General features: G+C 43.5%; 1 protein-coding gene across 1 annotated transcript in view; it reads right to left on the bottom strand.

Moving 5' to 3' along the window:
* Positions 1-275: 275 nt before the first annotated feature.
* LOC139385165 (leucine-rich repeat-containing protein 49-like) overlaps positions 276-12,878 on the bottom strand; it is a 58,839-nt gene continuing 46,236 nt past the window's right edge. The window contains 5 exon segments of the mRNA XM_071130251.1: positions 276-1,912; positions 2,360-2,522; positions 11,078-11,187; positions 11,379-11,564; positions 11,765-11,999. Of these exon segments, the coding sequence (XP_070986352.1) occupies positions 1,691-1,912; positions 2,360-2,522; positions 11,078-11,187; positions 11,379-11,564; positions 11,765-11,999 (916 nt within the window). The 3' untranslated portion in view covers positions 276-1,690.

Here is a 12,878-nt window from a genome sequence, read left to right as displayed (position 1 = left end):
AATTCAGTTAATAGTCAGAGATCAGAGGAGCCAGAGATGGTATAATATAGTATAACATACTTAGGGTTTAATGCTCAAAAGAGATAAATATAACAAAACAAAAAAATAACTTTTGATTATATGTTTTTGTGCAAAATCGTCTGTCTGATTCAGTCAAAATATTAGCTCTGAGTAATTTGATGATTGATGGATGGAGAATACATTTCCTGCAGCATGGTTTCTTGATCAACAGAGACACTACAGGAGCAATAAACATGGAACAGTTAAGTGTTAGAGAATATTTTATTTCTAAGTACAATACAGAAAATGAGTGGTCCGAAAAGAAAACGTGTATTTTGTGCCCTTGTCATCACGCCAGGCAGAGAGAGAGAGAGTAACATTAAGAAGAGGATTATCATGACACAATCATTCTAGGCTCAATGAGACACACTCATTGTAATCTTCAGCTGGAGATGAAGGCTCCAGAACAGGATCTTTATGAAGGCTTTAAAGTGCAAAGCATGTTCCTCTGTAGGGATGACAATGCACGCTCACAATGACTTTCTCAAGTTTATAGCTCTATAGCTCCGTGCATCCTGGGATCAAGTTGAATAGGAAGAACAGAGTATAGAACAAACATCAATATTGTCTTTTCCATGATAATGTGCATTCAAGCTTATGAGGCCCAGCTGGTGAGAACCCCCCCTCAAAGTTGCCTTTAAAAGAAGAATCCACATCCATCTTCCAGTATGCTGTACCTGTTTCCATTATTCTGTACCTGTTTCCAGTGTGTCCAGTATGCTGTACCTGTTTCCAGTATGTGTCCAGTATGCTGTACCTGTTTCTAGTATGTGTCCAGTATGCTGTACCTGTTTCTAGTATGTGTCCAGTATGCTGTACCTGTTTCCAGTGTGTCCAGTATGCTGTACCTGTTTCCAGTGTGTCCAGTATGCTGTACCTGTTTCTAGTATGTGTCCAGTATGCTGTACCTGTTTCTAGTATGTGTCCAGTATGCTGTAGCTGTTTCCAGTATGTGTCCAGTATGCTGTAGCTGTTTCTAGTATGTGTCCAGTATGATGTAGCTGTTTCTAGTATGTGTCCAGTATGCTGTACCTGTTTCTAGTATGTGTCCAGTATGCTGTAGCTGTTTCCAGTATGTGTCCAGTATGCTGTAGCTGTTTCTAGTATGTGTCCAGTATGATGTACCTGTTTCTAGTATGTGTCCAGTATGCTGTAGCTGTTTCTAGTATGTGTCCAGTATGCTGTACCTGTTTCTAGTATGTGTCCAGTATGCTGTAGCTGTTTCCAGTATGCTGCAACTGTTTCTAGTATGTGTCCAGTATGGTGTACCTGTTTCTAGTATGTGTCCAGTATGCTGTACCTGTTTCTAGTATGTGTCCAGTATGCTGTAGTTGTTTCCAGTATGTGTCCAGTATGCTGTAGCTGTTTCTAGTATGTGTCCAGTATGATGTACCTGTTTCTAGTGTGTCCAGTATGCTGTAGCTGTTTCTAGTATGTGTCCAGTATGCTGTACCTGTTTCTAGTATGTGTCCAGTATGCTGTAGCTGTTTCCAGTATGCTGTACCTGTTTCTAGTATGTGTCCAGTATGCTGTACCTGTTTCTAGTATCTGTCCAGTATGCTGTACCTGTTTCCAGTATGTGTCCGGTTTGCTGTACTGTGGGTCTTATGGAGTTTTACCCCTCACCCTCTCACTTTCCCTGTGTGGAGAGCCTGTTGAGGCAGGCCTGACGGAAGGTTGGTCGGTCCCTCATCTCCAGCACATAGTCTCTCACCATCTCCATGAACATGGAGGGCCACAGTTTGTGGAGGGACTCCCCCTTCAGGTTGGTGTCAGATGCCCTCTGGACCTGAGCCTGTATATACTGTTCCATCACAGCGCGGCGCTCCGATGACGACTCCATAGCACCCTCCTGAGGAGATCCAGGGAACAGAGGACTGTTAGCTTTGACACTGATGAGAGGAAGTCTCCATTGATCATCCTATTGGATAGTAATCATGTTACATTGTAAATCAGTGATCCTCAATCCTTCTCCAGGAGAGCCACTGTCTTCAATACTTTTATTGGCTAAATCAGGTGTTTCACGGCTCAAGGAGCAGGATTGAGGATCACAGCTGTAAATGTATGAAACATGCCCTCAATAAAGCTGCTATAGTATGAAGCATCAGGTATACAGTGACAGGTAGTGGTGATGTCTACAGTAGCAGAGTGAGCGCAGCCAGTCTATCATGGTCCCAGATCTCTTTGTGATGGAAGAGATCTGGGACCACCAGGCTAGACTGGCTGCTTCCACTCTGCTACTGCAGTCATCACCACTGGGACCAGGCTACAGACAGAGTGATAGTCTGAGAGTGCTGACCTCTGGGCTCTCCGCTCCCACACTGCAGCAGTCTCTACTGGGGTAGTTGAACAGGGCTCTGCTCAGGCCCTCTCCCAGCAGCTTGCCGTTGTCACGCAGCTCCTCTGGGCTCAAGCCTGCGCGGCGCCCACGCCCCTCCAACAGAAACTGCAGCTGACGCTTCCTAGAGAGAGAGAGAGGCAGGGAAGGAGGGAGCAAAAGAGAGAGAGGAGGGGAGAGGGAGAGAGAGAGATTGAGAAAAGGCAGAAGTCGTTTTGGGGGTGGGGGTGCTGTGTTGTCTTTTACGTCCATATCAGTCCGCTAATACAAGACTAGCAAAGGCCCAACACACTCCTTTTGTGACATTTTTTTACCCTAAATGCATTTGAGTGTTTACCAGCATTTGTAACTTGAGTCTGATGATTATCTGTACAAAACAGTTAATCTGAAAATGCTTGTGGAATATAAAAATACATGCTTGATATATGTTTTCCAGTTTCTTGAAATACTTTGCAAATACAGTGCCTTGCGAAAGTATTCGGCCCCCTTGAACTTTGCGACCTTTTGCCACATTTCAGGCTTAAAACATAAAGATATGAAACTGTATTTTTTTGTGAAGAATCAACAACAAGTGGGACACAATCATGAAGTGGAACGACATTTATTGGATATTTCAAACTTTTTTAACAAATCAAAAACTGAAAAATTGGGCGTGCAAAATTATTCAGCCCCTTTACTTTCAGTGCAGCAAACTCTCTCCAGAAGTTCAGTGAGGATCTCTGAATGAACCAATGTAGACCTAAATGACTAAAGATGATAAATACAATCCACCTGTGTGTAATCAAGTCTCTGTATAAATGCACCTGCACTGTGATAGTCTCAGAGGTCCGTTAAAAGCGCAGAGAGCATCATGAAGAACAAGGAACACACCAGGCAGGTCCGAGATACTGTTGTGAAGAAGTTTAAAGCTGGATTTGGATACAAAAAGATTTCCCAAGCTTTAAACATCCCAAGGAGCACTGTGCAAGCGATAATATTGAAATGGAAGGAGTATAAGACCACTGCAAATCTACCAAGACCTGGCCGTCCCTCTAAACTTTCAGCTCAGACAAGGAGAAGACTGATCAGAGATGCAGCCAAGAGGCCCATGATCACTCTGGATGAACTGCAGAGATCTACAGCTGAGGTGGGAGACTCTGTCCATAGGACAACAATCAGTTGTATATTGCACAAATCTGGCCTTTATGGAAGAGTGGCAAGAAGAAAGCCATTTCTTAAAGATATCCATAAAAAGTGTTGTTTAAAGTTTGCCTCAAGCCACCTGGGAGACACACCAAACATGTGGAAGAAGGTGCTCTGGTCAGATGAAACCAAAATTGAACTTTTTGGCAACAATGCAAAACGTTATGTTTGGCGTAAAAGCAACACAGCTGAACACACCATCCCCACTGTCAAACATGGTGGTGGCAGCATCATGGTTTGGGCCTGCTTTTCTTCAGCAGGGACAGAGAAGATGGTTAAAATTGATGGGAAGATGGATGGAGCCAAATACAGGACCATTCTGGAAGAAAACCTGATGGAGTCTGCAAAAGACCTGAGACTGGGATGGAGATTTGTCTTCCAACAAGACAATGATCCAAAACATAAAGCAAAATCTACAATGGAATGGTTCAAAAATAAACATATCCAGGTGTTAGAATGGCCAAGTCAAAGTCCAGACCTGAATCCAATCGAGAATCTGTGGAAAGAACTGAAAACTGCTGTTCACAAATGCTCTCCATCCAACCTCACTGAGCTCGAGCTGTTTTGCAAGGAGGAATGGGAAAAAATTTCAGTCTCTCGATGTGCAAAACTGATAGAGACATACCCCAAGCGACTTACAGCTGTAATCGCAGCAAAAGGTGACGCTACAAAGTATTAACTTAAGGGGGCTGAATAATTTTGCACGCCCAATTTTTCAGTTTTTGATTTGTTAAAAAAGTTTGAAATATCCAATAAATGTCGTTCCACTTCATGATTGTGTCCCACTTGTTGTTGATTCTTCACAAAAAAATACAGTTTTATATCTTTATGTTTGAAGCCTGAAATGTGGCAAAAGGTCACAAAGTTCAAGGGGGCTGAATACTTTCGCAAGGCACTGTATATGCATGTACATATTTTTTCATACTAGTCCCGTGGGAATCAAACCCACAATCCTAGCATTGCAAGCACCATGCGCTACCAACTGAGCCACATCATCACATCATATCATCACAAACCACTTGATGTGTCAATGTACTCAATTACTGTATTGTGCATTGTTCTTCTTCATGGTGATGGAAAGTCTACAGGGACAAACCTAGATGACCAGCCTATGTACTATACAGTAATGAACAAAATCTTTAATTTGATGTGGATGTTTTGTGTCCTTACCCATAACCTTTCACCATTTGAAGTAAATGTTGAGGACAGTGTTTTGTTCATTCTGGATTCTATTAGAATGACAATTGCAGAGAAAGGGAAAGGGCAACAAGTCTTGCAATTCCAACTATTGAATCCTGCAAGGTACTGTTCTTAATTATACAACTACCTTATTTGCCAAAGCGGAAATGCTGAAAAAATGGTTTTGCCCACGCTACAGATGTCTATATTGGTCCGCTAATACTAGTAAAGGCCCAGTGCACTACTTTTGTGAAAAAACTGTTTGTTCAAATAATAATGTTTTCCTTAATTAATGTTAAAAAAAAAAAAATGATATGATTTTTCAGGTGGTGCTGCAGCACCCCTACTTCCAGCGGCTATGCAAAGGGACAGGTGAGTTAGACATGTCTGGGGCATCAGGGCATCCAATAACCCTGCCAGGGACAGGTGAGTTAGACATGTCTGGGGCATCAGGGCATCCAATAACCCTGCCAGGGACAGGTGAGTTAGACATGTCTGGGGCATCAGGGCATCCAATAGGGGCATCCACTGCCAGGGGCAGTGCCATCGTCAAAGAAGGGAATAACAAAGTATCACAATACACGTTTCGACAAATAGTAATGACATTAACTCAGTGCTCCGCATTAACACATCTGTCAAGACTGGTATCAGATACTATTACAGTCGTGCCGACATGAATTCCATGGAAGCCAAGCCAAACAATTACTTTACGAACAATGAATTGGGAATGATAAAGTACTTCTACATACATTTTTAAATCAGTTCTTTGTCAGTCGTATAGTTTTCAGCAGCAGGATTGGTACAGATGTAACCAGGATGAGAACATTAATAAAGGATGTTAGCTACATCACACGTCCCTGTCCATCATTATTCATCTCATGAAATTCAGCACTGCACCAACATGTTCCAAACGCTGGTGCCAGAACTCTGGAATAGTCATAGAGACGGAGGCTGCAGGCTAAAATACCTACTGGGATAAGTGTGTGTGCTTGTGTCGGAGACAGAGAGCCTGAACACTGTATGTATAGGTGGGCAGAGGATCAACTGAGTGGTGTGTATCTATCAAACAGCCCCCATTCACCATAGCTGAGCATGTACTCTACTGTATAATGATACTGTACAGTAGAGTGGAGGTTGAACGCAAACACCCCAGTATAACAGCCCACACCATCAACTTAATTCACTGAGAAGAAGGATGAACCACTCCTACATTGGGTTCAGGACTCCTTTCTGGCCTCCAGTAATTAGTATTGTATCACAGACATGAATGTCAAAACTATCACATGATGGTTCATACAGCAGGACAAGCTGTCCTCCCCAAAAAATTGCCTATCTTCAGGCCTTTTGGCCTTCTCCCATGTTCAATGACTTTTGATTATGACTTGGTCCTCAACCGCAATACACCAAAAGCATTATAGCCATCATAGCCTTTGCTCTGGCTACCTTCACAGCAATATCTGCCCTACCCATGACCATATGTGTTCTCTCATGGATTGTCCAAACCTAACTATGACTGTATAATGTATATCTCAGGGTTATACATGTCTGTACTGGATCTGAAACCATTCACTGATGACTGTAGTGAACTCCCATCTTAATTATTACAGGAATACACTGGAAGGACCAAACTACAGGAAGTAGTGTGAGAGCACTGTGCACTGTGCAGAGGCTGAGAGGGGAAAGTTTAGACATTATTTTATATGGAAGGTTAAACCTTAATCAAATACAGACATATTACTGGACTTAAAAGGTTAGGGCTGTTGCAGAGTAGGTCAGTGGGCTCAGTTGGGGGAAAAAGGATGAATTCCATAAGGCAGCTCAAGGTAAAGTATTGGTTGATACTCAGACATTTCTTCAATGCTCTGCTCTAGAAGGCCCAGGGGTGTTGTGGGTAATCATACAGAGTGAACCTGAAGGGACAGACTAGGGAAGTGAACTAACTGCCATGCTCGTCCATTTCTCACAGCCAGCGATAAAAACGGCAGCTGCTAGGGACAGACAAGCCCTGGCCTGTCATCTCAAGGCCTCACACAGACAGAGATATACAGTACATTTACAGTACATTACACATACCTGCGGCACACATGCATACATAAATACACATTCAAAGACATTCAAAGACTAATATATTGGTCAGATACACATTACAAACAAAACGCTCTGGCACTCATTCAACTTCTCAGAACATATTTTGCAGTGTACCAAGTGTATTGTGATTCATAGAGTGGAATTAATTCAAGTAGAGAGATTTATGATATGAATAACCTTAGGCTACATGTTTGATCTCCATGGAGTGGCCATCACATCAATTGTTTCTTCATCTGCCCTGAACCAGTCTATAAAAACTCTCTTTATAAGATCAAGTTAATTTCAACTAGTATTTTTGGAAAGGTTAAAGTTCATGTTATCAAACATCCTATACATATAAAATATTTATTTGACAAATCTATGCAGTATCACACAATGTCAGCAGGTCACAGCGAATACCATTTCATTGTTGATCTGAAAATAATGATCAGCTCCCGGCTATTGGTAGAGCGTGGTCCTTTGTAGCTCACTTGGTAGAGCATGGTGCTTGTAACACCTGAGTAGTGGGTTTGATTCTCGGGTACACCCATACGTAAAAATGTATGCACGTATGACTGTAACTTGGTTTGGATTAAAGCGTTGGCTAAATGGCATATATTATTGTGTTTTCTATTTCGGGTGACAGTGAGTGTGAGTTATTAAAGAGGAACTGGAAGCCAGCAGAATGGCAGTTGGCCTTTTGTTTGCCAATTAACTTTTAATAGTATTCTCCTGACAGACAGGGCTCTGCTCGGGGCACTGAGAGAGATGCCACTACAGCAGGGCTGAGGAGGCATGACTCCTTCAGTTCAATGGCATGTTTTGCTTTGCTTGGCTGTGTTTCAGTGACCAAGTGATATAGTTGAAGAGCTGTTGGCTGGGGAGAGGAATGGGAATGTGAGGAAGATGCCAGGTACCCACCCTATCACTGGGACCCTGCTTCCAACCAACTCCCTATGGCTCCTTGATGTCAGGCTTTGTCTATCCTTCACACACAGACTCATTAACATACGTACACACAGACACACACACAAGCACACACCCACACAGTACACAAACTCATAAACAAACTCAGACAGGTTCTCTAGGGTACAGTGAACACACGTAATTAAAGTGTAGCTAATGTTTTTGTTTGGTAACCTGAGTGAGCGCTGTGTGTTAGTCAGTGCCAGGTACCAGGTGTACCAGGTACCAGACTGTGGCCATGTCCAAATACTCATACTTACATACTACATATTTAAACTGCATACTATGTAGTCATCGTTGGATACTATTTAGCATGTACTGTAGAATATGAATGGAGTTATAGGCCTTCTCAGGCTGGTTACAGGCAGACTATCAAATTGGACCTATACTGTAATCCTTATAGCCCATCTATCTTATTTAAAAAGAAGACAGAAACAGATCATTTGGTTAAATTTCAACATATTTATTAGTGAAACTAAAGTGCTGTAACATATATAAGTTAAATTAAATAGCTTAGTACACACACAGAAACATTTCAAATGTTCAAATCAAAAGACTATTGCACAGAAAACTGTCGGGTGCGTCGCAAATTCAGAACCGTTGGACAGCAGCATAATAAACTAAAGCACTTATCATTGGGAACCATCCATAAATTAAATAATTAAATAGGTAGCCACGCCTACAAAACTAAAACAATTCAAGTGTTTAATCAAAAGGCCTGACTAATATGACATCAATACCGCAGCCACATCCCGAGTCCACGGTGCCGACACATTAACAAATCAAAAGATGGTTTAGTATTTAGTTTAAAAGCTCTGACGAAGGCCAAGAGGTCAAGAGAACGATAAACACTTTTCAATGAGAAAACAGAAAGCCACTTAAAAAAAATAAAAAAATAAAAACGACTTCTGTTTTCAAAGATCTATCCTACGATGCAATACTAATTTTAAGGAGAAGAAAAATGACTTAGCTTACATTTGAACACCACTGCAGAAGCTTCGCTATTCGGCATCTTCCCAATTAAGTAGCCTAGTCTTGTTGTATGGCTACTTGAAGAGTACTAGGGCCTATCACTCCCAGTCCACCTCTTCCAATGCATTATGGAAAAGTGTTCATTTAATTCTACTAGATGAAGAACCAAAAGGAGTATAACATCCTGGCATTTAAACCATAATCGATTTTTCGAAATTCACATACTCTATTTTCGCATACTGAGACCGCGACATGATGATTGCGTTGTTTCCCGTTATTCATTGATTTCGGTAGCATTTCCCCATATCTAATTGATTAGCTGTTGTTAAAGCTGAAAAGAGCATGGCATCCGGGCATTTAAAGTATACTCGATTTTCAAAATGACGCATACATTTTATTTTTTGCTTACTCTAAAGGCCTACTATTTTAGGATGCATGTATGGGTATTCCGGCCAACATCTCAGCACCCCCTGCAGCAACTTGCACAACCAACTTTTGTATCGTTTGAGATCCCCAAAGATTAGAAAGCTGCCGCGGTCATCCCCCTAGTCAGAGGGGGAGACACTCTAGACCCAAACTGTTATAGACCCATCCTGCCCCGCCTTTCTAAAATCTTCGAAAGCCAAGTTAATAAACAGACCACCGACCATTTCGAATCCCACAGTACCTTCTCCACTATGCAATCTGGTTTCCGAGCTGGTCAAGGGTGCACCTTAGCAATGCTCAAGGTCCTAAACGATATCATAACCGCCATCGATAAAAGACAGTACTGTGCAGCCGACTTCATCTACCTGGCCAAGGCTTTCGACTCGAATCACCACATTCTTATCAGCAGACTCAATAGCCTTGGCTTCTCAAATGACTGCCTCGCCTGGTTCACCAACTACTTCTCAAAAAGAGCTCAGTGTGTCAAATCGGAGGGCCTGTTGTCCGGACATCTGGCAGTCTCTATGGGTGTGCCACAGGGCTCAATTCTCGGGCTGATTATTTTTTCTGTATATATCAATGATGTCGCTCTTGCTGCAGGTGATTCTCTGATCCACCTCTGACGACACCATTCTGTATACACCTGGCCCTTCTTTGGACACTGTGTCAACAAACCTCCAAACGAGCTTCAACACCATACAACACTCCTTCTGTGGCCTCCAACTGCTTTTAAATGCAAGTAAAACTAAGTGCATGATCTTCAACCGATTGCTGCCTGCACCCTCCCGCCCGACTAGCATCACACTGGACGGTTCTGACATCTACAAATACCTAGGTGTCTGGTTAGACTGTAAACTCTCCTTCCAGACTCACATTAAGCATCTGCAATCCAAAATTAAATCTAGAATCAGCTTCCTATTTCGCAACAAAGCCTCCTTCACTCATGCTGCCAAACATACCTTCGTAAAACTGACTATCCTACCGATCATTGACTTCGGCGATGTAATTTACAAAATAGCCCCTAACACTCTACTCAGCAAACTGGATGTAGTCTATCACAGGGCCATCTGTTTAGTCACCAAAGCCCCATATACTACCCACCATTGCGACCTGTATGATCTCGTTGGCTGGCCCTCACTACATATCCGTCGACATGCCCACTGGCTCCAGGTCATCTATAAGTCTTTGCTAGGAAAAACCCTGCCTTATCTCAGCTCACTGGTCACCATAGCAACACCCACCCATAGCATGCGCTCCAGCAGGTACATTGCACTTGTCATCCCCAAAGCCAACACTTACTTTGGCCGCCTTTCCTTCCAGTACTCTGCTGCCAATGACTGGAACAAATTGGAAAAATCTCTGAAGCTGGAGTCTTACATCTCCCTATCTAACGTTAAGCATCAGCTGTCAGAGCAGCTTACCGATCGCTGTACCTGTACATAGCCAATCTGTAAATAGCACACCCCTCATCCCCATATTATTACTTACCCTTTTGCACCCCAGTATCTCTACTTGCAAATCATCATCTGCATATCTATCACTCCAGTATTAATGCTAAATTGCCCTTATTTTGCCTCTATGGCCTATATATTGCCTACCTCCCTACTCTTCTACATTTGCACACACTGTACATAGATTTTTCTATTTTTATTTTCTATCGTGTTATTGACTGTACGTTTGTCTATGTGTAAATCTGTGTTGTTGTTTGCGTGGCACTGCTTTGCTTTATCTTGGCCAGGTCACAGTTGTAAATGAGAACTTGTTCTCAACTGGCCTACCTGGTTAAATAAAGGTGAAAAAAAATATATACAGTATATATAAAATTCAGACACGGCCTGTGTGTGTCAGTCAGTGCCAGTTACCATGTACTGTGGGTAGGGAGCTCACCTGGACTCCTCCAGTAGTACTAGCAGGCGGCAGCGTGGTGTCTCGGTGGCAGCGATATGACCCAGCGTCCCAAACAAACGCTCTGCAGAGATCACGTCATTCATGGTCACCTGATGCACACACACACCCAATATAAACACACACACACACACACACACACACACACACACACACACACACACACACACACAAGGGGAAATAAAAAGGGCATCAGCTAACACGTTGTTCAGAACATTATAGCACAAAGACGCTGAAAGACAAAACATGTTAGATTTTTTCTGAGTGTGTAGGTGGACCTGACCTCCAGGTTGTTGATCTTGTGCAGGTTGAAGTGGTGCAGGCGGTAGATGAGGAAGGATCTCCACAGGGAAAGGCTGACTACAGGGTTCCCCTCTGGGTGGATGGTCAGCTGGTCCAGACGTCTCACCTGGGCCAGAGCGGCCAGCTGGGGAAGACGGCTGACATTGGTCTCCAGGAAAATCAGGTGCTGTATGGAGGTACCATAATAAGTCAGGAAACCAGTCAATGAGTGGCCATATCAGTATCCTATTGGCTAATGAGAACCCTCAGTTTAGAACTCCAACAGAGACCATGTGTTACCATGGTGAGAATATGACTCCTATCATAGTAGCCAATGAGAAGACCCTTTATTGAACAGTATGTAATTTGTAGTAAATGTGTTCTCACAGATAGGTTGGGGAACTTGACCCTTATGCGTGGCAGTGTTGGCACGATCGCATCAAAGTGGATGTAGCGGAAGGCTATGACAGTGACGGCCCCTGCAGTCTGGACCCCCCAGCCTCTCTCCAGGGCCTCCAGGGCCCCGAGGCCGAACAGGCGCAGGGTTTCCCCATCCAGCTCCGCCAGGTGGCTGTCTGACAGGGAGAGGCTCTGCAGGCTGGCACCCCCTGCCTCAAGGAGCCTGGAGCACACAGAGAAACAGACAGTCAGCACACACACCTGTGAGGATGGGCACCTGATTTGTTAAGGAGGGTACCCAGTCCCCACCAGCCCCCCCCCCCCCCCCCCCCGGTAATTTGAAACATGATGGTGGCTCCCTAGGTACATTAAGTAATACCCACCTGGCCAACTCTCTACCCACCTGGCACAGTCACAAGTTTCCAGGATCCTCTGGACTATCATTAAGAAAAAGATATCTTAGTTTACATGTGTCTGAAGAAGTGGGCCAATCAGTGGAGGGGAGAGAAACAGCAGTGAGAGGGGTTATCAGAGTTAAGTGAATGTAACATTTGTCTTCAATGCTGACTAATTGCTCTCCATTCTCTGTGACAACAGTTGAAGTGCCCTTCCCTGATAAGGAGTCGTGAGAGTAGAGAATCAGGATGAGTCTCAGGGAGACATGATCTCTTTGTCCCTGTTGGAGCCTCACTAGCTGCCCTGGGTCTCTCTGCCTTCTCTCCCTGCCTCCCAGTCTGCTGACACTCAGGGGACCTGCTGCATACCAGAGGATCATATAGCTCCACGGACCAGCAGTCCACACCAGCCATTAGAGTTCACCCACCAACAACCTAATCAGTCTATTCATATTTCACACCCTTTAGAATGTAACACCTCTGATCATGGGAAAAGAAAACACAAGGGAGGACTAATCCTGACACTATTGGAGCTGTAATCCTATAGGCCAAGTCTTGTTGGGCTAATTGTTACAGAGTCAGGGGAGTGAAACAAGGCTTCTTTAAAAAGCCATCGTTGTTGTCACACACCAAACCTGATCCCCTGGAGGTCACTTCTCTCTCTCTAGAGGACTGAGGACCGACTCATACCCTCCTCTCATACCTCT

Source organism: Oncorhynchus clarkii, chromosome 26, assembly GCF_045791955.1.
Source record: "Oncorhynchus clarkii lewisi isolate Uvic-CL-2024 chromosome 26, UVic_Ocla_1.0, whole genome shotgun sequence".
NCBI classification, from domain to species: domain Eukaryota; kingdom Metazoa; phylum Chordata; class Actinopteri; order Salmoniformes; family Salmonidae; genus Oncorhynchus; species Oncorhynchus clarkii.
The sequence above is the reverse complement of the archived record's forward strand: the minus strand, read 5'-3'. Positions and strand labels throughout refer to the sequence as shown.